Here is a 24,996-nt window from a genome sequence, read left to right on the forward strand (position 1 = left end):
TAGGAAAGGTGGAAGACTCCCTGGAGAGGATGTTTGTTTTAAGGGTCGTGGATCAAACACGGGGTTTGTCCATGTTCATGCACTGCCACTCGCCTTCCCTCTTCTCCGTTCCTTCTCCAGGTTCCTTTGTAGCCCAGGCTAGCCTCAGCATTTTGAACCCACAGCTTCAGTCACCTGAATACCCAGACTACTGGCATGTGCCACCACACCCAGCAATGTTATTTAGTTAAGTAGTGTTTGCAGTTGAAGACTGAAGGGGAAGCAGGCTCGGGAGGCAGCAGCAGGAGCAGGAGCTGTGAGGCCGAGGAGAGGAGAGGTGGCAGTGGAGGGAGGCAGCCGTTCTTGATGTCCGGAATTGCTTCCTGACAGTGGTCGCCATCAAAGTGCATTCCAGTGCTAGGCATGTGTGATCCACTGATTGTCCCGATCTTCCCCCGATGGTCCAGAATCTGGACTCTACTCAGAACCTGGGGGTAGCTGGCAACAACTGTGGTCTTTAGCTAGCTGTAGTCCTTGTCAGTGAGGGAGAGGATCCCGCTCTTTTCAATTCAGCTTCTAAACAGTCTCAGGTTGACTCTTTCAGAAGTCCTTTAAGGGCTGGGGACCCCACTTGAACTTTAGGGTGCTGTTTTCCCACTGGCCATGGAAGCTCCTATCCTAGGACATCCAGGACTGCAGAGGGCAGCTTTGGCTGCTTGAGGACCGTGGCTGAAGGGGAGGGGAAGTCGCCGCAAATCCAAGGGCCCGGTGCCTACAGAGCTCACAGGGCGGGGTCTGGTGGGAGGAGCCAGCGTGACCTTGGTCACTCTCCCGCCGAGACTGCCTAGGGGGTGGGACTCACCGTCTCTATGGTAACCGAGAAACAAGGGATAATACCGCGGAGCCGCCCCGGCTGCAGTCCCGTCCGGGAGCCGGCAGGGAGCGGAGCTGTGGAGCCTCCTGGTCTCCAGCATCTGTCGATTAGTTCCTGGGTCCTGTCTATCCGAAGGCACACTCAGGAGCAGCCACGAGATAGAAGCCGGTAGGAGAACTGAACATCGACCACCCTAATTAATATCCTCCACAAGGAGGGGTGGGTGGGAGCAGCCTGTACCAACCTTGGATGGTACTGAGCTGAGGACACCAGCTGAGCACCCCAGCCCTGGCCCCAAGCGTTCCACACACACCCTTACCCCCACCTCCTTGCTAGGCTGATTGATGACTGCAGCTGTCCCAGCAGGAGCTGACAGGCGGATTCAATTCAGGGGCGTGGTCACTCCCTCCAAGGTCTACAGACCCCAGAGCAGTTGTCTGTGATTTTGTTCCATCTGAATAGCCCCCAAATCCATCTTTCCCTAGACAGAAATGAGCAATAGGCTCAGGATCCTCTCATCCTTGAGACGAGCATCACGTAGCACCCAAACTCCCCTGGATATATTTACTGTTGGACCAAGTGCCTGGCTTTGGGTTCCCGGTTGGGGTTTGCACTTTGGGAGAGGCAAAGGGAGCGCAGTACCATCTGGGTTACAGTCCCACAGAGGTCCCCTGCAATGTGGAGTCTCTGGGTTTCCCAGTCTTAAAAACTGCAGGTGTGGTCACCAGGGAGGATCTTTCAGTGTCTACTTACTAGTATAGTAGTTGGAAGAGGAGGAAAGCTTTATTGGGTGTGGTGGTGGTGGGGTTGTGGTCATTGGTGACTTTTGTTCTAAGAGACAAAGATGGTGGCTGAGAATGAGGGTGTGGTCAGGATGCTGCAGTGGGTGTGGTGATGGTAGTATGTCTTAATATGACGCAGGAATATGGAGATGCCAATGCTGGTTAGACTCTCAAGGGGCTTTGGGGCAGTCTGTGTCGATAGCTCTAGGCATATGGATAATGTGGGAGAGCGAGGGGTGTGGTCAAGAAGCTGCAGCATGAATTGTGGTGGTGGGTGTTCAACATTTTGCATGGGAGTATGGAAATGTTATTGCATAGACTGGACACTGTGGGGAGGGGGTTAAAGGCAGGGCTGTGTCAGAAACTGCAGGTATATGGATGAAGGGGGGTGCTCTAGGGTATGGTCAGGGGGCCTTTGTAAGGGCTGTGGGTGCAGAGTCAGGTTAGTGAGTGTGGTTGGGGTCTTCAGGATGTGAAGGTAAAGGATGCAAAATGGGGACGCAAGTGGGACACAGGGTGTGAGCTGCAGCGGGAGTTTCACAGTGGGGCCAAGGGTGTGGTCAGAGGACTGCAGGAGAGAGCTGAGTGAGGGTGGCTCAGGGGGCTGCAGGAGGGAGCTAGGAATGTGCACTTTAGTGCAGGGCTGAGGTATGCTGGGGAGGGGGTTCAATACAGGGCTCTTAGTGTTTGTACCAGGATGGAAGTGGGAAAAAGGGTCAAATTCTGGGCTTTGGGTGTGGCTGGAGGAGGCCTCAGTGCAGGGCTGTGGGTAGGGTCAGGGGGTACATGGTTGAGGGTGTGGAGAGCCAGGGCTCAGTGCATATGAGCTGTGAGGATGTGGACTGGTGTGGTTGTCCTCAGGGTGTGATGAGAAGACCTTAGTGGAGGGCTGAAGTGTAGACAAGGGGATGTGCGCTTCAGTGAAAGAATGAAGCACCAAGATCATGGGCCCATTAGCAGCATGGAGGACTTTAGGGGCTATTCTAGAAGCCTCTACCTAGGTTGCTTCCAGTTTCCCACCCCTAAGCTCCACAGACTGGGAGCTCAGCTTCAATCAGTGGCAAGGGGCCAGGAAGCCACGGTTGTGCCCTAGGCTTAGGGAGTGCTGGCATGCCCCACCCGTGGGCCCCTGATCCCCAGCCCAGCCCAGCCCAACCCAGCAGCACTGGGAGCTTCTCCCTGAAGCCGCCCTGACACCATCCTACCCTTAGCAACACTCTCCAAGCAGTACTACCCTCCCTTAGCAACTGTCTCCAGGCTTCACAAACTGTGGCCAGGCCAGACCTAAGTTCCTGCTCCCCTCATGTTTTTGTTTAACAGCAAATAGTAACAAGGCCAGGGCTGGGCCAGCTGCACCCCTGCCTAGGGCATGCACCACTGCCCTTGTTCCTGCTCCCTTGTCAGGCTTAGGTGCTGGGCCTCTCTAGGTCTTCATGACCCTTGGAGAGACACTGCCCTCACTAAATACCTGCCCATGCACCAGCCTTGCCTGGCACTGACCCAGTTTGACAAGGAGCTTTTAGGGAAGGAGGGCTTTCCTGCCCTCCCCCCACTTCCACCCAAGCAAACTTTGTGCCAGGGACAGACAAAGCCATGCCCTAGCTGCTACCCGCACAGTCCTTCTGGACAGTGCCACTCTGTTCTCAGTGCTGTGTGGGCATCATGATTTCATCCTCTGAGCCCTATTGAGAACCAGGGCTGGCACTGAGTGTGACAGGACTTTTCTGCCTGTGACTCTTCCTCAGCTCTGGGGCACAAGACGACACAAGGTGCCCCCTCTTCCTGAGGGACTGTAGCAGGTGTGCAGCCAGCTCACCCCTTGTTGGTTTTGAGATGGCAGCAGGGATGGTCTGGGTCTCAGGAGGTAATGGAGGTGGATTCCTACAGGGTTGGCATGGCAGCAAGCACCGATGTAGCTGGGCTGGAGGAGAGTTTCCGAAAGTTTGCCATCCATGGCGACCCCAAGGCCAGCGGGCAGGAGATGAATGGCAAGAACTGGGCCAAGCTGTGCAAGGACTGTAAGGTGGCTGACGGGAAGGCCGTGACCGGCACAGATGTGGACATTGTCTTCTCCAAAGTCAAGTGAGTGCTGGGCAACCCATTTGTCATGTTCCCAGAAAGTGGGGAGTTGGGGGTTGGAGTCAGGGAGGATATCAAAAAGGGGGAATCTTTATGGTGCACATGGTGCCTGACAGGGCTAAGTCGGCTAGAGTCATCAACTATGAGGAGTTCAAGAAGGCCCTGGAAGAGCTGGCAACCAAGAGGTTCAAGGGGAAGAGCAAGGAAGAGGCCTTTGATGCCATCTGCCAGCTGGTAGCAGGCAAGGAACCAGCCAATCTGGGTGTCACTGTAAGTGCCCTGCTAGCCCTGCTGCTGAGAGGGGTGTGGGGAATCTCAGCTGGAGTGGGGTGGGTAGGATGGGCCAGTTTTCCTCTCAGGTGACCCTGTTGGAACTCTGTCCAAACAGAAAGCAAAGACAGGAGGTGCTGTGGACCGGCTGACTGACACCAGTAAGTATACAGGTTCCCACAAAGAACGCTTCGATGAGAGTGGCAAGGGCAAGGGTATTGCTGGACGGCAGGACATCCTGGACGACAGTGGTTACGTGAGCGCCTACAAGAATGCCGGCACCTATGATGCCAAGGTGAAGAAGTGAGACCTGGGAAGGCCCCCAGTGAGGCTGCTCCACTGGAGGCTCAAGCCTGGGTCAAGGGTCACATGGAACAAGAAAGCCTGGTTCCCTCCCTGCTGGATCTGCCACCAAGAGCTTCCTGCCCAGTCCCAGGGGCCATCCCACCAGGCCTCTGACCCAGACTTCTGTGTCCCTTCCTTCTTCTTGTCTCCCTGACCTCTGTCTGGGAGTCAGTGCCTATATCCTCACCTCCCCAGTCTGGTCCCAGGTATGGCTGACTCTTGCCTGCTTGCCTCATATTTAAGCTGCTGCTCTGGCCAAGTGCCTAATTCTTACCCAGACCTCAATAAAGATACCTTTTGTACCAATGGACTGACTGGGTGTGATGGGGTCATGGCATCGCATTGCAGCCCCCCTCAGTCTCACCACCCTTCTGGGCTCTTCCTTCCCACCGGCAGCCGGGCCCTGAAGAATGGATGAGCTCCTCTTCCATTAGTGCAGAGCGGAGCTGCAGGGAGATGTAAAGTGTTTTACTGGCCCTGACCCCAAAGTGATGCCATCACAGCCTGTGTCCTATTGCTAAGGGCCTCAGTCTGCACTCAGCATTTGCACAGCAGAAGGAAGCATGAAACAGCACACTTGGCCTGAGCCAAGCCTTGGCAGAGGCTCAGCACCAGGCCTTGGTACTATGGCTGCCAGCAGGGGGCTATTAGGGTAAGACATTTTGGGCTCTAGCCCAGAATCTCAGAATAGTCAGGACTAGAAGGAACCTGAGAGAATAAACGGTTGATTCCCTAATTTTATGGCTGAGGAAACTGAGGCCCAGGGAAGAAAGACTTCTACAGATAAGACCTGGACAGTAAATGTCTTGTTTTCAGGCCAGCCCTGTTCTGGCACAGCAAACCCCAACACTGTTGAACAGGGCCTCATGGACAGTGATGAGCCTGGTGTCCCAGTGAGGGACTCTGGCTGATTCCCTTCCATCTGTTCACCATTCTGATGGGGAAGGTGGAGCCATTCTGCTTCCTTCTAGATCATCAGTTCTGAGTCCCTGGTGTCTGGGCAGAGCTGTTCCCAAGAACAGGCTTCATTGCCAACTCTCCTTCCTTGCTGTTGTAACAAGGAGACTCAGGGCCTGTCCCTGAGAGGGCAGCTTCTGAGGTGTTCTAGAGTTCAGAGGCTCGTGTTCACCAGTAACTTTTTCTTCTGACCTGAGCACAAGTGAGGAAATGTACCTGTGTGTCCTCCATCCCACAGACTGTCCTGGGATGTGCTCGTTGCTCAGACTGGGCTTAAGCACAACCAACCACGTAGAGATGAGAGATGCAGACAAATGGTGTGGGATGGACAGGGACAAAGGTCGGCTGGAAAGCAGAGGCTGGCACCTGCCTCCCAGTTGCCAGAGGTTGGCTCCTCACTGGGATGTCCCTATTCTCTCAAGCTACCTGGGTAGGGTTTCAGCTTCTTCCTCCCCAGCAGTAAAGGAGTGGTCCCTTCATCTAGCCTGGGAAATCTGTTTGGATTGCAAGCTTTCCCACAGTGAGCGTTATGGAATATGTAAATCCTTCCAGCTCCCACTGAGAGCTCCTCACAGCAAATGGGTCCACCTGTGTTCATACCTGGCTTCACTCTTAGCTAGACTTGCTGGCGGGGGGGGGGGGGGGAGCAGTGTGAGTGGTGGGATGACTTGGAGGGAGGGAGGGAGGAACGGAGGGAGGGAGGGAGGAAGAGAGAGGGAGGGAGAGAGAGAGAGAGAGAGAGAGAGAGAGAGAGATGCTTGGCCCCTAACTCTCCTGGTAGGAGTAAAATCCCTTGTTTTCCTTCAAAAACCACATAGAGCCAGAAGTACCTCAAGGTCCACTTAGAACCAGGGAGACTCGCTATAGTTGAAAACTGTGGGTACCTTCTCCAGCAAGGCCAGGCTGACAAGAACACCCCATTACAGCCATGTCTACAGTAGAGAAGTAGGCCCTTCTCTCTGGGCAGAGACCTACCTCCCTGAGGATTGACTGCACACCAGACTTGCTTCCTTCTCTCCCCCAGTAGGGCAGGCCTAGAGTAACAGCCGCTCTCCGTGGTTTTCTTTGCTTCAGAGGTTTTCTGCCCTCCAAGTTAGGTCCAGTTAGCCCTGCATGGTGACCACTATGGCTTTTCCCTTGACATTATTAATACCTACTTTTTGTTTCCAGGAGTACATGACACATTAGGAAAAGTCAGAATCTGAAATAATTTACCTAGGAGTTCCCAGCAGCCTGAAGAATTGCTGGCCTGAGGCAGGACCAGCCACTTTCTGTGTCATCTGCAAGGCTCTTTCTCTTCTTTAGAAGTGCTCTGAGCGGACGCTGGGCTGCCACCATTAGATGATCACATTAGAGGCAGGGAGGGGTGGGGGGACAAGAACTATGGGATTTGCCCATGATGGTCTGCATAGTAGATTGGTTTGCACCCTGAGTTGTGTTTCTAAAATGTGACAACCCAGATATTCCCCTCTCTATGCGAGCCTTAAGCTCTGTGGAGATTTCTTCATGGGACAAGGAGAAGATGGCTCTTGTGGAGCATGCACACAAAAATTTTTTGGCTCCTCTTGAAAAGTCAGATAAACCCAAATGTCTGTGGATATATTTCTAATTCAGAAACATGGGGGCTTCAGAGCAGTGAGTGTAGCAGTAAGATTCCTTCCCTGCATGGCATCTGAGTAGGGACATGAGACAGTGTCTCAGTCCCCTGCCTCCCTTCCTGACATGGATTAACAGGTGAAGAGGTATGACAGTGTTTGTTTCCTGGCAACACTAGCTGCTTCGGAGAAAGCTGACACAGAAGAAGACCCACTGAGGTTTAAGACCCCTGATTAACCAGGATCAAAGTATGTATACTCCTCATGTGTGAAGTGGACACTGAACCCAGGCACGTCCACAAGCTGTGTGAGGTGGGCCTGTTTCTGTTGCTTCTGCTGTCCAGCTTCTTTGTGCTTAGGCCAGTTCTATTTCACTGTAACCCAGTCTCCTTAGAGAGGAAACCTTTTAAATGCAGGCCCTACTCTTCTGCTCCTTAGTGGAAAGTCTGCAAGGAGCCATGCGCTAAGTTCCTCTGTCCCCCACCCCCAGCCCTGGAGACATGCCACTCTGTGACACCACAGCTGCTACTTTCCTGTTGCTCTCGTCCTTGGTCCTGTGCTTGCCTAGTAACCTGTTTATTCTCAGGTTTCGGGTGACTGTCCTCTGGAGACATTTTCCTGACATTGCACTCTCCAGGCTAGGACTGATGGATGTCCTATCATATACTCTTAGGGTACCATGTCCCACTTCTGTCCCTTACCCATGATTCCTGATTCCTCAAGGATTACCAGACTCTGCATTCCTAGTCCAGAAGGCTCTCCATCATCTCCCTGAAACCATCCTAATCTGCAAGCTCTTCTTCCACGCTCTCATTAGGCCATCCTCTGAGGTTCATCATGAGTCTTACCAGGCTGTGGGCTCCTCCAGAGTGGACACTGTTGCACTATGGCAGGAGGAGACTCCAAACGTTGTTTCAGAGTCTCTGGAACAACTAACACAAAAGACATTGACAGATGTCCTTTTGTAACTTCCTGCCACAACCTCAAATGACACTGAAAAGTATTCTCTGTTTCTCCTTTTCTGACATTTTCAATCAAATGTTTCTGTATGAAATGGTGTCTAACAATCTGTGTGGGCAGAAGGAAAGAATGACCAAACGTGAGGAAACAAATAGAAAAATAAAAGAGGGACAATATAATCATAAAAGTTTTTTTTTCTTAATCTTTGGGGTAAACATCACTACCCAACACTGTGACAATGGCACCGAGGGCCCTCCATGACTGGAAGGGAGCTGGTAGTGAAGGTTTCAAGGCTAGCTCCACAAACTAGGCTCAGGGGCAGCTTCTGAAACACTCTGTATTAGATACTGACCCGTGTCGTGTGCCATTGGTGAGGAGGAAGACAGCGTGCTTTTCCCAAAGGGCGAGGATCTCCCCAAAGGATGACTTTTCTCGGGAGGCAGGAGCGATTTCCCGGAATAACCTTTTTGCTCTTTGTTCAGCTGCTGCAGCAGATACTCATTAGTTACCACCAGGGATCTGAGGCCCAGGGGAAAAGGCAGTCATGAAATCACAAAAGCAAAGTAGATGTCATTCAGGTCTGAAATGACTTCTAAAGACAAATACACAATGAAGTAACATCTTTCAATAGAACTGTCCAATTTATGAGTGGATTATCTTAAAGCAGACCTCCAGTTCCTTTGTTACAGTTCACTGACTGTGTTCCAGATTGACCGGAGCAGCTATAGTCCCCATTTATGGAGTGGTTCTTCCACTCTTTCCAAAGCACTTTCTTGAGGAGAAGTAGACGCACTGGGGTACGGCTCCTATCAGGCCCGGCAATTCCCACTCACAAATCATTGCTTCCTTTATTAGCTTGCCTCTGTAGCTAACTAACGGTACAAGCCACTACTGCACTCTTGGACTCTGAATTACCACACAACGCTAAAAGCCAAAAGATGATGTATACAGCCAGGTGTGATGGCGCACACCTTTAATCCCAGCTCAGGAGGCAGAGGTAGGCAGATCTGTGAGTTTGAGAGCAGCTTGATCTATATAGAAAGTTCCAGGATAGCCAGGGCTATGTAGAGAGACCCTGTCTCAAAAAAATATATACCCATAATATTAATTACAGCACTATTTTGTTTTCAGGGGCTGGAGGTGGGAACTGACCTTGAGTGCCTCACACTTGCGAAGTACACACACACCTCAGCTCATACTGTACTATTTTTTGCAGTCAAATATTGTTCATCTAAACTGGTAATTTTATAATTGAGGACTAATTTAAGAAAAAGGATAACCACACAATGAGTACTAGGCAGGTATAAAAAGGACTGAGAGCTAACTCAGACCACTGTGAACTGATTTTTTTTTCTTAGTTTTTCAAGACAGGGTTTCTCTGTGTAGCTTTGGAGCCTGTTCCGGAATTAGCTCTGTAGACCAGGCTGGCCTCGAACTCACAGAAATCCACCTGCCTCTGCCTTCCAAGTGCTGGGATTAAAGGTGTGCACCACCACTGTCCAACGTGAACTAATTTTTTAAGGTAAAAATGTTGGGTCAATGAGATGGCTTAGTGGATAAAGATGTTTGTAATCATGTTTGACGACCTGAATTTGATCCCTGGGCCCTTCATGGTAGAAGAAAAGAAGCAACCTTGTAAACTGACTTCCACACATAGCCTAGCATAGTCAATCCTTCGTCCCTTTCCCAATAAATAACTAACTTACAATGTTAAAGCAGGCCTGGAGAGGACTGCAGTAAGTTTCCAGCACCCACATGGTGGCTCCCAACATCAGTAACTCCAGCTCCAGGGGTCCTGGAACCCTCTTCTCACTTCCATGAGTATATGGTGCACAGACATGCATGCTGGCAAAGCGCACACAGGCAGAGAATATGACATTTTTAAAGTTAAAAATAAGAGTGAATATAAAAAATAACACCTTTTTATAAAAGTTGCTCTTTTTTTTCCCTTTTTTGGTTTTCCGAGACAGGGTTTCTTTGTAGCTTTGGAGCCTGTCCTGAAACCAGCTCTTATAGACCAGGCTGACCTTGAACTCACAGAAATCTGCCTGCCTCTGCCTCCCAAGTACTGGGATTAAAGGTGTGCGCCACCACTGCCTGGCAAAAGTTGTTCTTTTTTATAAAGGTTGAGCAGATAATAACACCAGCAGAGTCCACTGTAGAAGGCTAGTGAGGGGAAGGAAATGGCTAGATACTTCTCAATCTTATTTATGGATTTGACTTTAAGATGACATAAATGTTTTAATAAAACTATATAAACAAACCAAAAAATTTCCCTAAGAACCAATGTAAAAATGAAATAAACAAGTTGAGAGGTTCAGGAAAACACAGAGTTGTTTCAAGTTAATCTGAGATAGGTATTTTGAATGTTCATCCCTTAGAGGAGATGCTCTAACGTGCAGTGTGGGCCCCAGACCAGCAGCCACAGAACAGATGGGGAATATGAGAAACACAAATTCTCAAGTTCGGAGCCTACAGTGGCAATCAGAATTCTAGGCTGGAGCCTAGCAATCTGCATTTCAGCAAATCAACAAATCCTTCCTGTAATTCCAATGCAGAACCATGACTTTGACCTTTCTTTACTCTTCAAAGCTCGAAATAGTTACAAAGAGTTTGGTTGTTGCTTGGTTTGTTTGTTTTTTTTTAAAATAGAGTCTCAGATAGTACAGGCTAGCCTTAAATTCACTATGTAGCCAAGGCTGGCCCTGAAGTACTGACCTTCCTACTACCACAAGTGCAGGGGTTATAGCCATGTGCCACCATACCCAGGTGAAAAGTTATGAGGTGGTTTGCTGTTATTGTTGTTTGTTTAAGCTATCCAGAAAGGGCCTGGGTCTGACCCTCTGGTTTTAGTGCTACTCTACTGAAAATCAGTGGTGAGGTCTGAGTTTCAAGGTAGGGGGTTTGGTTATTTAAACATCAGTGAAAGTTCTAACTGCCAGTTGCCTTAAGCCCCTCCCCCAACTCATCTCCAGTCGGCCTCTGGAAGTGCTCTCTGTGAAGAGGCTGCTGCATGGCTACTTTGGATTCTTTCCCTATTACTTCCTACTGAGTACTCTTAGTGAGTCTTCTGTGCTCAATAGCAAACAGGCACTTTCCAGAGGAGCCAGATGACTGATCTGAGGGGTATGTAATGACCAAAACAATTGGCTGACCCTACAGTCCCATTGTAGCCATTGAAAAACTAATTGCTGAGTAGTTCCAACCCACCAGTGCCAGCAAAGGGTTGCCCTGGTGTATAAAGGCAGTACTAAAAGCTGTCCTTTGATCTCTGAGCTAACTTGGCCTAGCACAGGAGATTTCCATACACTCATTTACACAGGTGTAGAGTCTAGTTTCCAAGAAAAGCAGAGCAGATAAAGAGACATGAACACGTGCTCTGAAACCAGCCAGTCAGACCGCTCCTACCTCTGACTCTCATGGAGAAGAGCAACTGTCTCCTCCAGCCTTTTCAGCTGAGTCAGCTCCTGGTTCAGGCAAGCCACCTGTATGGTCAGCTGTTGGTTCCTGCGCAGAAGATCATCTACAAAGGGTACAACAGCCAGGAGTGAGCAGGACTCCACCTCACCTTCAGTAGAGCTTAAGTACTTGGGGACATCTCAACCGACCCCCACCCTTCCCAGTACTTCCCTTAGAGACATTTCCTCCCTTAGAGACAGGAGTTATTTGGCAGGAATATGGTATTTGGTAACAGGCCTGAATTACAGCTCAGCCATGTACAATTACACATATTAGGCCAGCCTTTGAGTTTCACCAGAGCCCACAGGACCACCATGAGGATCCAGTGACACACCAGGAAACAACACCCAATCTCCTGCATTCTACATTTTGGTTGGGAAAGTTGTGCCCTTTCTCCCTACCAAGTTTGTGAGCACATCTACAACTGTGTCAGTTTGTGAGCACATCTACAACTGTGTCAGTTTGTGAGCACATCTACAACTGTGTCAGTTTGTGAGCACATCTACACCTGTGTCAGTTTGTGACCACATCTACACCTGTGTCAGTTTGTGAGCACATCTACAACTGTGTCAGTTTGTGAGCACATCTACACCTGTGTCAGTTTGTGAGCACATCTACAACTGTGTCAGTTTGTGACCACATCTACACCTGTGTCAGTTTGTGACCACATCTACAACTGTGTCAGTTTGTGAGCACATCTACAACTGTGTCAGTTTGTGAGCACATCTACAACTGTGTCAGTTTGTGAGCACATCTACACCTGTGTCAGTTTGTGAGCACATCTACACCTGTGTCAGTTTGTGACCACATCTACACCTGTGTCAGTTTGTGAGCACATCTACACCTGTGTCAGTTTGTGACCACATCTACACCTGTGTCAGTTTGCAATATTTTCCAGCTGTAATATCTCAGTGACAGCCAAGGCAGTTACTCCTGCCTCTCCAAGTAGTCTACCACTGCCGACAGTCACGAGGTAGGCAAAAAAGCACAGGAACTCTGGTCCTATAGAAGCCAGTTTCTAGAATATCGCTTTGTAAATGCTAATATGCTTACCAATCGCCTGGGATTCTGTTAAAAATAGATTCTGATTCAGTAGGCCCTTGGAGAGGCCAATACTCCCTTGTCTAACAAGCTCCCGGGTGACGCTACCATGGATCATGTTTTTAGTGGCAAGGTCTGGAAGGTGGAAAACAGGACTGCTCTAAGTTCACTAACCCCCGGAAGCTACCGTACAGAACCGATGCATGTGACTGAATGAAAGGATTATTTTTGAAGTAGGTGGGAGGAAACTAATGACCAATTCATCTGTGTTTTGTGAACGTCAGATTGTGCTGAGTTTTAACAGTGGAGGCTCAATGCTGCCATGTTAAGTTTCTCATAGCAATATTTACTATTTATTAAATACAGTGCCTGTATTTACTTACGAAAATTGAGCTAGAGGTTTGAAGTAAAGGGTAGATTTTATTTATTTTTTTGTTGTTTTTTGAGACAGGAACTTGTCTGGAACTTGCTCTGTAGACCAGGTTGGCCTTGAATTCAGAGATCCACCTGCCTCTGCCTTTGAGTACTGGCAGTAAAGGGGTGCACCACCTCAGCCTAACCGCAAACTTTTTTTTTAAGGTAGCATTTGCATCTGGGAGGCAGAGGCAGGTGGATCTCTGAGTTCACGACCAGCCTCGTCTACAGAGTGAGTTCTAGGGCAGCCAGGGCTACACAGAGAAATCCTGTCTCAAAACACAAACTAACAAACAAACAAAAGTAGCATTTACAGAGACGGAGTGAGAAGGGAGCGCAAACACGTGACTGATGTGATTATCAAAACCACATTTCTCAAGAGAGGTTAGCAACGTGTAAGAAAACCCTCAAAAATGTCTATGCCCTTTGGCTTCTCCTAGGAAAATAGTCTGAAATGTACACACTTGTACACAAATGTGGACTTGTGTACTGTTTGTGCAGCAGCTTTTGACAGCAGCATTATATATAATATAATATAATATAATATAATATAATATAATATAATATAGTAGCATATGTATCAGGAGTCCTAGTTCCATCACCAGGGAAGAAAGGTGGTCTCAGAGAAACGATTTCATTCTAGGCTTTCTTCTGCCTTAGGTCTTTCTTTCGAATAGTCAGAATCTCTTTAGAATTAACAACTTTCTCTCCATATTATACTTAAACAATCACTATTATAAGCAAAGGCAACTTTATAGTTATTAAATATTAGAAACAACAATATGGAGTTTGATAGAAAAATGAGGGTTACAGCCAACATTGTGGGAGCTGACCATGCCACTAAGTTAGGATGTAGTAATAGGTCTATGGCTGCCTGAGGTACAGAGGGAAAATGATTACACAAGTGTGTAAGGGAACTTTCTGGAGTTACAGAAATGTTTTATATTTTCATTAGAGTCAAGTTTAAGATGAATATATTTTGTTGTATTAAGTTATCCTGAAAAAAAATCAGGGGATAGCCAGGTGGTGGTGCACACCTTTAATCCCTGCTGAGGCAGGTGAATCTCTGTGAGTGAGTTTGAGACCAGCCTGGTCTACAAAGTGAGTTCCAGGATAGCCAAGGCTGTTACATAGAGAAAAAAAAATCAGGGTATAGTTTAAAATTTTGAGTTGAATGTTTATCATATGGAGGTAAACTAGAAGAAAGAATTCATAAATACTGATGGTAGTCATTGCTGGGCATGGATCTGTATTTCCTTATACATTTTCTGCTGCTATAATGATTTAAAAACAACATTCATGTATGTTTTACATGAACACAGCATTTCATATGGTAATTCAAAGACATCTGCAGTACAATTCTCCAAAGCAAAAAAAAAAAAAAAAAAAAAAAAGTCCGAGGGACTTTGCCTGGATTGGATTCTCCTCAAAAATAAATAACTCTCTGAGGTAAGATTACAATTTCTACTATTTACTAAGGAAAAATAATGGCCAAGGGGAACCAAAGGCAGCCATGAGAGTTTTGGTTGCCGACGCTCATTAAACAGTCCATTTAGCAACAATTATTTTGGGCAACCTCACACATGGCTTTCCTAACTTACCGTGTGAATGAGATGGGTGCCCACTCACAACTGAGGCGGCAGCACCTCCCTCCAACTGCTGAATTTTTTCTGACAAAATCACGTTTTCCTCCAGCACTTTGACCAGTTTTTGCTTCAAATTTTCCTTTAGACAAGAAAACAACACACCAACGTGTTAAGAATCTGAATTTTTAGTAGTGGCATTTCCTCTTGTGACAGACTGAATGGAAAGGTGCAGCTATGAGCCCTCACTAGAAATTCAGTTCATGGGGAAACACAGTTCTAGGGCAGTATTTAAACTGATCAAATGTAATCTCAACTTTTTTTTTGTTTTTTGAGACAGGGTTTCTCTGTGTAACAGTCTGGGCTCTCTGGAACTCACTCCATAGAACAAGCTGACCTTGAACTCACAGAGATCTGCCTGCCTCTGCCTCCTGAGTGCTGGGATTTAAAAGTGAGCACCACCACCTTCTGGCCTATCTTTCTTGCTGGTAATCTGCAATTCTTGCTGAACACTGGTAGGTTTGCAAGGGGCTGGCATTCTATGTCATCAACTGAAGTTTCTAGAACATGGGTCTGAAAATTCACTGAAGCTAAGAAAAGGGAAACTTTAAAGAGTTTCTTCCATCCTCTCCCGAATCCAGCAGCCAGATACTCAAATATGGTGCTGGTCCTAGACTCTCTGCTCCATCAGAAGGGAGAACGATGACATTTGCCTTCCATCACTGGGATCACACCATGGGGATCACACCATGGCCTTCAACAGGGTGATGCTATACACTTTTACCCTAGAAATTTTGTCTGCTTCCCCTCCTCGCCCTTTCAAGTTTCTTTAGGACTTTGGGATTTGGAATAGGATGAAGGAGTCACCCCTGAAGAGCCTGCATGCTGTTCCCATCCTAACAAGTTCTGTATTCTTGATTGTTCTGCCTTACTTTTTCACATTTTGGTTCTGGAGTTTCTAAATGTCTACAGCAATTATGCTCCTTGGGGCCCTGAGTCATTCTAGTCAGGATGTTGTCTTTTCTTGTGAAGGAAGAGGAGGAGAAAAAGATGAGGGGGCCATACCACATCGTTAGGAACAAGCAGCTGCTCCACTTCCTTTAGCTCACTCTCCCTCCAGCGGAAGGCTTTCCCTGCCTTGTCTTCAAGCTGGGAGCGATACTGCTGAGGAGGTGCAGGCACAACCAAAGACAGAAGCAAATCTCTGGCAGGACCTGCCAAAAATTCAGGTTGGGCACATGGGCCAATCTTAAAAACTAAAGCACAGAATTTCAAGTCAGTAACGGCCAGCTCTGTATCTAAACATCGCCTTTTGACATGAGTTTTAAGTGGCTGTAAGAGGCGTTGTGCCCGAATCCTTTGTGGAGGATACGTCACTGCCCTTCCTGTTTGCACTAGCCCAGAGATACTGCTCCGGGTGTGTGGGAGGGGTGATTTCCTACAAAATGGCAACAATGGGTCAACATAGGAAGGAAGGCTGATTCTTTCTCCTCTATGTGCCTTTAGAATTAAAAAATTACCATATTAATTATTTATAATAATGAGTTTATCATGACAATTATATATATACATTTTATTATATTCATACACATATTAATTACCCTCTCTTGTCCTTGTCCCATTTAATTTTTTAATTAAATAATTTAGTGTGGGGGCTGGAGAGATGGCTCAGCAGTTAAGAATATTTGTTGTTCTTTTTTATTTATTATTTATTTTTTTCCATTCAATTATTTACACTTCCTTCCCTCCTCCCAATCCCCTCCTGCTCCCCCACACCCCCTCCTCCTTTTCCCACCCTGCTTGAGAGAGGGCAGGGAACCCCACCCTGTGGGAAGACCAAGGCCCTCCGCCCCCTACGTCCAGGCCTAGGTTCACCCTCCTCAGAGCAACGGACTGAGCTCCCAAGGTCCAGTTGAAGGGCAGAAGGAGGGAGAAGACGAGCAAGGAAGTCAGGATCGCGAGGGGTTGGTCCACCAACTGAGGCAGTGTGCCTGTTCTAATGGGAGCTCACCAAATCCAGCTGGACTGGGTCTGAATGAGCATGTGATCAAACCGGATTGTGGCTGACAATGGAGGCTGACTGAAAAGCCATTGATAAAGGCACTGGGACTTGTTTTTACAGCATATTCTGGCTTTTTGGGACCCTAGTCTATATGTATTTGTTGTTCTTGCAGAAGACCAGAGTTCAGTTTTCAGCACCCAAGTCAGGTGGTTCACAGCCTCATGTAACTCCAGCTTCAGGGCATCTGACACTCTCTCTGGCCTCTGGGCACTTACATACACATGCATATACCAGGTACACACAACTGAAACTAAGGTCTTTAAGGAAATGGGATGTGACTAGTGCAAGCTAGGCAGGTGTTCTATCACTGGGCTAGATACCCTCAGGCCTTATAAATTAAAAATATTTTTTACAACACAAACAACTTTCAAGGTTCTCATTTTTACTTAAAGCTTTACTAACAAGCAAAAGTTCCTTGAATTTTTCCTCCATTAAACAACAAATAAACACCTAGAACCAACAGTCATAAAACTATTTGCCCCATGTCCCTAAAAGGTATTCCCTAAAAGGGGCCCAAGGCATTTACTCATTTCATTATTTTACATTACCATTTCAATAGTCTTTGCAAAATTCTGATAATCAAACCTAATTTCTGCTGTATCCATTACTGGCACTTTCAAAGAACCATAACATAATTTTGCAATTACATATATCTGATCAAGCAGTATATTAGCAAAGATGACACATGAGCACACACAAGCACCATAGGAAGAGGAAAACAATTGCTACAAAACAATTTGCAAAATGATTTTAAAAAAAAAATAGGGAAGACAAATGTAACAAAATAAAAATTTGGTCCAGCGGTGGTGGCGCACGCCTTTAATCCCAGCACTTGGGAGGCAGAGGCAGGCAGATCTCTGGGAGTTCGAGGCTAGTCTGGTCTACAAGAGCTAGTTCTGGGACTGGCTTCAAAGTCACAGAGAAACCTTGTCTCATAAAAAAAAAAAAAAGAATTTTAGAGGCCGGGAGGTGGTGGCACACATCTTTAATACCAGCACTTGGGAGGCAGAGGCAGGCGGATCTTTGTGAGTTTGAGGCCAACCTGATCTACAAGAGCTAGTTCGGGACAGGCTCCAAAGCTACAGAAACCCTGTATCGAAAAACAAAACAAAACAAAAGAAGAAGAAGAAGAGGAAGAAGAAGAAGAAGAAGAAGAAGAAGAAGAAGAAGAAGAAGAAGAAGAAGAAGAAGAAGAAGAAGAAGAAGAAAAAAAAAAATTTGGTGTTTCTAGAAAATTTTGTTAAGTGTACACACTTATCCTTGCAGGCTAAGAGAACTAGATGACTATTAAAAAACCACAGAGCAGAAGCAAGCAAGGTCCTGCCTTCCTAACTGCACAGAGAACTATGCACTTACCAAGAAACTTCTTGTTGAGGAGGAGGGAGCCAGCGCCATTCCAGTGCCTATCCACCAGCTCCAGGAGCTGTCTGAGGACAGTGGCCACATGGGGGGTTCTGGCGGAGATCGGGGGGCTATGGTTTCCTGGTAAACCACGCAAACTGCCCAGGTCACTAGAGAGAGGCTCAAGAAACAAAACAAAACAAAACCAAAAACCAGTACCATTTGTGTCATTCTTACACAATAAAGGAAATAAGGATCCAGAACATTTAAAACATTAATAATTTTTAAAGTAAAAAAGCTTCATCTTTTGCTTTAGATATGAATCTCATGTTACTATGTCCAAGGCAAACATATGAGATACTATAGGCAATTTCATGTTTCTTTTTTCTTTTCCTTTGATGGTGCTAGGGATTAAACCCAAGACCTTGTACTACTGAGCCTCATCTCTAGGCTGTCAAAGAAATTTCAAAAGCAGTAGAACCTCTATCATGACTTTTCTATACAGGTTTTCAGAATTTATTAACAATAAAAATGTTTTATTTAGTCCTTATATGTGTGATTCAATGTATTATGTAATACAAAAAGAAAATGAAACGGCAGGGCATTTTTAAGAAGTACCATATATAATAAGATAAAATTGAGAGTACTTTAATAAGAAATTAAAATTCATAATAAGCTTCTATTTTAAATGACCATAAATGCCCTCTAACATTTTAAGAATTTTGAGTTAAATGTTATTGTTAGGTCAAGTACCAAAGATATTTTTTTATTCAAAGAAATCATAGATTTATATAGTAACATTCTTCATTCTAAACTGACATGCATAATATTATGCATTTTATATATGTCTACCTCCTAGTCTTTCCTATAGAGTCTTGTGGACTTCAAAAAAACTAATTCAGGCTAGAGAGGTAGCTCAGCAGTGCTTGCTTAGCATGTGCAAAGCCTTGGGTTCTATCCCCAGCAGCACACACACACACACTCTGATATGCACACACACAGGCATGCACACACACATAAACATGCACACACACTGACATGCACACTCTCACACACACTGACATGCACACACACACAGATATGCACACACACATAGACATACACACACAGACACACTCTCACACACACAGTATGACATACACTAAAGACAGTCAAATTATTTCTCAATTTTGCTTGACTCTTTAGACGTAAAAAACTAAAGATGATTATTAGGTAATGAAACACAACACCCAAAGACAGTGATATGAGTTGAGTCACGTGTGTGGCCGACGATTGGTAGGCAATGGCGTTACAACTAGGATAAACATGTTCTCAGGAAATCTATGCCTAGTCCTGATTAGTACGGCATAAGGACTGTGGATTTATGAAAGACACAAAATGGGGTCATTTGAGAAGTTAACCTGATTTCAGGTTAAAGCATAAAAGAGTCTAAGTCATATCAAAAACTACTTTATGGAAATTTTTTAAAAATAAAATTTACTGTTATTGGCTTTAATTTTTTTTCTTTTCTTTGTTGATTGAGACAGAGTCTCATGGGGCCTAGGCTGGCCTTGAACTTTTGATCCTCCTACCTCTGCCTCCCAAGTGCTGGTGGTAGACTCCACCATGCCCAGTTTAACTTTAGAAATTTGAGAATTACAGATTTCAGAAACCAAACAGCATATATACATATAATTTACAGTCAAGGGCCTAGCATGTGTGAAGCCCTGGGTTCTATGTCAAGCATCCACTAAAAGCAAAAAAAAAAACCTGTCTGCTTTTATGTTTATATTAAGTCAGCACTTTGAAAGCTTTCCATATTAAGAAAAACAAAGTCTAACAGGAAAAAAATGATAATATTGAAGACAATCCAAAAATGTTGAGATTTTAACAATGTGACATGAAATAGAAGTGAAAATTTTTTCCTAGACTGTTTAGTAATAAGGCATCCCAGTATCCTAAGTGTTCCTGGGACTTTACCCTAAATATATTATCACAGTTAGTGTTTTTGTCTGATAAAATGGGCGTTTGTGGGTGAATATGTAAAACAAGCCAGGAACTAAAGAAAGTATTGCAAGACTGCCCCCTTTAGTGAACAAAAAATACGACTGTCTCAGAGGCCTCCATGTTCCTCCTTTACTGTGATGTAGGAGAGAGCGCCTAGGCCTTGCACAAACTAGGCAAACTGTACCTGGCTCTCAGCTTCGCAATTCTGAAGACAGACTAGGAAGGATTCAAAGGGTTAAGAAACAGACAATTTCCATTAATCATCTTAACATGCAAAAAGATTTCAAACAACTAAAAACTTAAAATGATTAGAAAGAGTTTTTGACCAAACATTCTGCTCCCTTACAAGGCAGCACATGACTGACACACGATTCCCATGACAGGGATCGCGGGCTCTCAGAGTTACTGAAGCTTCCTGGTGGCAATAAGACCTGCAGAAAAATTAACATTCAGAAAAGACAGGTCTTGATTCTTGGAGCCACTTCCAGCTAAAAATCCCCTGGGAAATCTAATTCACTTGCTTATGGATACTTTAGTGCGGGGAATAGAATCATTTGAGTATCTGTACAGAAAAGCAAAATAATGATGCTTAGCTGGGCTTTGGTGATGCACATCTTCTATCCCAGCACTGAGCAGGCTGAGGCAGGCAGATCTGTGAGTTCAGGGTCAGCCTGTTCTATAATGTGAGAAAAAGATTTTATAAAAGCCATTCCAAGTAAGTTAGCTACTGTGACAATGTCTCCACTTTGTCCTGCTAGCCAACTCTTGTAGGAACAGTTACTCAAGTGCTTTCCTACCATGTGCCATGTTTATGCTTTCAGAGTAAATCTGTTCCTTTGCGATAGAAAGCTGAGCAAATAGAAAAGTGGGATATAACTCTTCCTAAGGGCAAAAGAATCACAGCTATAGCCTGGTAGTGCTGGCCACAGGTCTTTGAAAATCCCCTAAAACTTTTAGCAATATTGGTGGAACCACCGGAAACCCCAAGAGCAGCACATTCTGTTCTTGAGCCTTTGTGTTTCTTGTACACACACAAACAAGTCAATACTTGCGCCTCGCTGCCTGTAGCTTCTTGGAAACCACACTTCAGATTCAGGTTGGCAAGAACATTGTCCTTCCGTTTGAATCCTCCGCTTAATGACCTCTGCGTTGGAATTTCTTTGTTTTCTGGAGTCCCAGAAGGTAACAGCAGTGTCCGAAGAGAGTTTCCAAGGACACGGTTGCCTGGGAAAGAACCAGGTGCTGGTGCAAAATCCCTGAGACTGCTGGATAACTGTTGTTCTACATTGGCCAGCAGAGCAGGGTCACTGTTGAAATGGGTTGTGGCATACAGATCTGTGGAGAAAAAGCCTGGCAAATGAACCTGCCTTTCAACTCTCTTACATCTGTTGGTATCTAGGGTTATAATAATCACTCTTTAACATAACTCCTTTTTTTGTCTCCCTCTACCTGACCAAACCTCAACTCTGAATAAATGCAGCTGTCCACATGCTCCCACCGTATACCAGAACAGTGGTTAGAGAACAGTGCACATCTGTCCTGACCTTTCTCACTTTCATTCACAACTGCTAGATTATGTGGACACTTGTTACTACTGCCCAGCTGTCCTTATATATTACTCCAGTCAATTCATTCTATTTCCTGAGAGAATTATTTCACATTTCTTTTCTCTCCAGCTTTGAATATCATCCCCTCCATCCTTTATCTCACCAAGAAAACAGAAAATCAAAGAAAATGTCCACACCATCTCACCACTTAATTTATCAACTGACTTACACTCTATTGGCTGTCTGAATAAATCCCCTGCCTCCTTCTTGTAACTGTTGCTGCTTAATTTAACTGCTTCTTTACCAGTTGACTAAATTTCATCTCTTGTGGACTAGACAAGAGCTCTTCTGTTTTCTGATACATCATTATTAATTATCCCTCTGCTGGTGGTTTTTATCAGTCTTTAGGATTCCATTCCCTCTTTCATTTCTCTGCTCCCTCTTATTGCAAAGCTCCTTGAGGAGTTGTATATACTTAGTACTCTGTTGCTTCATTTCCAGGGTGTGTGTGTTTTTTAACTCACCTCAATGGAGCTTTTATTTTAATGTATCCCCTGGAGCTATTCACTAATTCCTTTGTGTTTCCAAATAACTGCCAGTCCCAGCTCCTTCCTTGCAGCCTCCAACATAGATACTACTTCCTCCTTCTTATCACACATTTTTCACTCTCACCACCTGTAACCAACGGCTTTCTCCTTTTCTTTCACTCTTCATGAAATCCACAATATTATGTCAAATTATTAGGGTGCCATCTCCAGGAAGTTCTAATAGCACCTCAAACTTAAGATATATAAAACAAGACTCAATATTTATCTTAAAACTCATTTCTACTCTTCAATTCTTTTTTATATCATAAATTCTCCTCGTAAGCGAGGCCTTAAACCTCAGAATCACTGACTCTCTTTCTCCTACACTTGATTCCAAGTCCATCAACCAATCCAAGGGTATTTTTCCTATAATATAGTCAGAATCTGTCATCTGCTCACTACCTCCACTGTTCTTTCTAATTTTTATCTAAATTTTAATCTCTTAAATGGGTTTTCCTATTTCCATTCTTGCCCCATTTTATTCTCAATTCAGTATCCAGAGTAATTTTTGTTCTGGTTTTCTGTCTCTTTCTCTCATCCCAGATCTCATACATGTGCAGGTACATGTTTACATGTCTGTATGGAGGCCAAAGGATGATGATGGGTGCTTCCTCAGTCACTGTGCAGTGAGATGGGTTCCCTCATCAAACTGGCAAGTGCAGCTGGCCAGAAAGCCCTACAGAAAGCTCCTGCTGTGTCTGCCTTCCCAACACTGGAATGAGGGGTGCACATCTCCACACCTGGCCAGCTTTCACCAGGATCTAAACTCAGATCCTTAGGTTTGTGCAGCAAGTGCTTTACCAACTCAGCTCACCTCCTGCCCTCAGAGAAACGCTTAAGTGAGAACCCTTTGCTATAACTCTTCCAACCATACATCTCACCCAGAAGAAGTGTTTGGCCATCACTCTGGCCTTGTCTGTACACTTCATTTCTCTTACTCCGCCATACTAGGTTCCTTATCCCACAAACATGGCCTCAGGAATTCTTCACTTACTATTTCCACTTTAGAAAATTCCACCCCAAGTTATCTACTTAGCTTATGCTTTCATTTCACTCAAGTCTCATGTTTATGATGCCTCAACAATGCCTCAACCTGCCCATCCAACCTGAAACATCGCTTCTTCCTTATTATTTCTTACATACTTGTTATTTTCCATCATGGCACTTACAAATTGACATATTTATATGCTAAGTTATTATCTATTTTACCTTGTTAGAATAAAAGTAGAGACATAATTTATGATCAAGTATACATGGAATTAGATTTTGTTTTTACTTTATCTTAGAACTAGACTAGTGTCCGGCACATGGTAGGTATCCAAAGAGTTTTGTTGAATAAATTAATAGCCAAAGACCAGTCTTTATGACTTCTCCTGAAACTATCTTCTCCTGAGAGTGAACTTTCCTATTCTCACACTTGCACCATTCCATGCTCAACTCAGACCCAGACTAGCTTTTACTCTTTTTTTGTCCCTCACCATACATGTACATATATATGCATGTTCACATGTGATCATACGTGTGTGGAGGCCAGAGGTTGATGATGGTGACCAGAGAGAACTAGTTACATTTGGGAATAGGTCTTGTGATGCCAGTAACTAAAATAACATGTAGTTGTAAAACTCATATTTCTAGATTTTTTTCTCTAAATAATCCATCATGTTGCACCCAAACCCTCCAGATTTCTGGAAATTCCATGGACCACCAATGACCCTAATATACAACTGAAGAACCACAAATTCAGTTTCAGTAAAATCCAAAATTCATGCAAACTGACAGCTATTACCTGAACTAAGCTTCAAGAGCCTTCCTGTACTGGAATCGGGGTTTGACAGAGAAGTTAGTAAATCTCCGCAGGAATGGGATGAGGTGGCTTTTATGTCATTTGAAGGTTTTATGTTATATTCTTGGTAGTTCTTGATTTTTTGAGGCTTTTTGACAAGACTTCCATGCAGGGAAAGAGTTTGAGAATAATGATTATCATAACAGTCCAGACTGACATCTGAAGGTAATTGATAGGGAAGGATCTGGTTAGAATCACCCACGTCCAGGCGTTTACCCAATGAGACATCATGGGTACATGGATATGTGTCAGGTCTTGGTATCAAGTCTTTTTCTGGAGAAGAACCTGAAGACTTAGTGTCTAAAAAAGATACCCGGTATCCATCTCTAGTCATCTTCTCTGGAGATCGGACTGTGGACTGATGAGGCACGTAGTGTCTGAATTCTAATCCTCACCAAAGGAAACAAAACAAAACATGATGAGAATTCATCTTGGTCCAGTTGGGTACCTTTGTTCACTAGGAAAGGGTGTTAAAAGGATTAGAATTTCATCTAATTCCAATAGATGAAAGCAAAATGGTGAAAGGATTTCCACAAGGACAACGACGACAAGATATGTAGGACATTTTGTAAACAATAAAGAATCTGTCATTATGGAGACAAACTTCAAAATAGTTTTTGCTTTTTTTTTGTCTTTTGAGACAAGATCTGTCTATGCAGCCCAGACTGGCCTGGAATTCACAACCCTCTTGCATCCTCCATTTCCCAAGTGCTGGGATTACAGATGTGTGCTACCATACATGACTTCTAGGCAGCAATTTCATATAAAAAGTTGGCATACTTCCACAATGGAAATAATTGTAGCTTTATGCATTCAGTTTATAGACAATAGTTGGTCTATGATTTTATAGACTCCTTGCCTTCTCTCACTATTAAACTACACCCAGAGGTTCTAGTTCACCCACTGGGAACTGATACCTAAGCTAGTTAAATAGTAGAGAATGCAAAATGTATGAAAATCCCTGGCCTAGGTGCTATCCCAATTCTGAAGAATTTCTCTCAGACAGTTACATTTGCTATTCAATAAGTCTCAGTTTAGCAAGCAGAACAGTAGACAAAGGAGCAGGATCTGAGCTCCTTGGTACTTTCAGAGTTTGTGGTGCTTGACGGGATATCTTAGGAATAAAATATGTCATTTCTGAATTAGCTACACTAACTCTTCTAGCCCTGTGTTTCTAGGACCTACAGGAATGGTTCACCCATTGTCAACATACATCACATGGCAAAGGCCATAGAACAGTATCTTTACTTAGGTAACAAAAATAACTTAGGTATAAAGAACTGATTTTTTAA

The 24,996-nt window shown here is 44.9% G+C and overlaps 2 protein-coding genes across 5 annotated transcripts in view; one reads left to right on the top strand and one right to left on the bottom strand.

The window, feature by feature from the left end:
- Positions 1–833: 833 nt before the first annotated feature.
- Positions 834–4,635, top strand: Tppp3 (tubulin polymerization promoting protein family member 3). The gene is made up of 4 exons (XM_048437113.2): positions 834–1,021; positions 3,523–3,717; positions 3,831–3,984; positions 4,103–4,635. Exons 1-4 carry the CDS (start codon positions 849–851, stop codon positions 4,289–4,291), a joined length of 711 nt encoding a protein of 236 aa, XP_048293070.2. The 5' UTR covers positions 834–848; the 3' UTR covers positions 4,292–4,635.
- A 3,382-nt stretch (positions 4,636–8,017) lies between these two features.
- Positions 8,018–24,996, bottom strand: part of Lrrc36 (leucine rich repeat containing 36) — a 58,245-nt gene continuing 41,266 nt past the window's right edge. The window contains exons 8-14 of one of the 4 annotated variants that reach the window (XM_087900260.1): positions 23,648–24,088; positions 20,776–21,062; positions 17,757–17,922; positions 15,404–15,552; positions 14,357–14,480; positions 11,250–11,364; positions 8,018–8,360 (exon numbers count right to left, since the gene is read on the bottom strand). In XM_087900260.1, coding sequence (XP_087756386.1) covers positions 8,135–8,360; positions 11,250–11,364; positions 14,357–14,480; positions 15,404–15,552; positions 17,757–17,922; positions 20,776–21,062; positions 23,648–24,088 — 1,508 coding nt within the window. In that variant the 3' untranslated portion in view covers positions 8,018–8,134. Of the gene's footprint in view, positions 8,361–11,249; positions 11,365–14,356; positions 14,481–15,403; positions 15,595–17,756; positions 17,923–20,775; positions 21,063–23,647; positions 24,095–24,996 lie in introns of all 4 variants that reach the window. The other 3 variants (XM_087900258.1, XM_087900259.1, XM_087900257.1) reach the window with 3 other exon arrangements.

The sequence above is a fragment of the Myodes glareolus genome, chromosome 22 (genome assembly GCF_982192425.1).
Source record: "Myodes glareolus chromosome 22, mMyoGla1.1, whole genome shotgun sequence".
Classification (NCBI taxonomy): Eukaryota; Metazoa; Chordata; class Mammalia; order Rodentia; family Cricetidae; genus Myodes; species Myodes glareolus.

Bases quoted from the DNA above. Each gene is read 5' to 3' on its own strand.
- Tppp3 (XM_048437113.2), top strand. From the start codon at position 849: ATGGTAACCGAGAAACAAGGGATAATACCGCGGAGCCGCCCCGGCTGC. The intron at 3,718-3,830 runs GTGAGTGCTGGG...GGTGCCTGACAG, and splicing joins ATTGTCTTCTCCAAAGTCAA to GGCTAAGTCGGCTAGAGTCA. The intron at 3,985-4,102 runs GTAAGTGCCCTG...CTGTCCAAACAG, and splicing joins CAGCCAATCTGGGTGTCACT to AAAGCAAAGACAGGAGGTGC.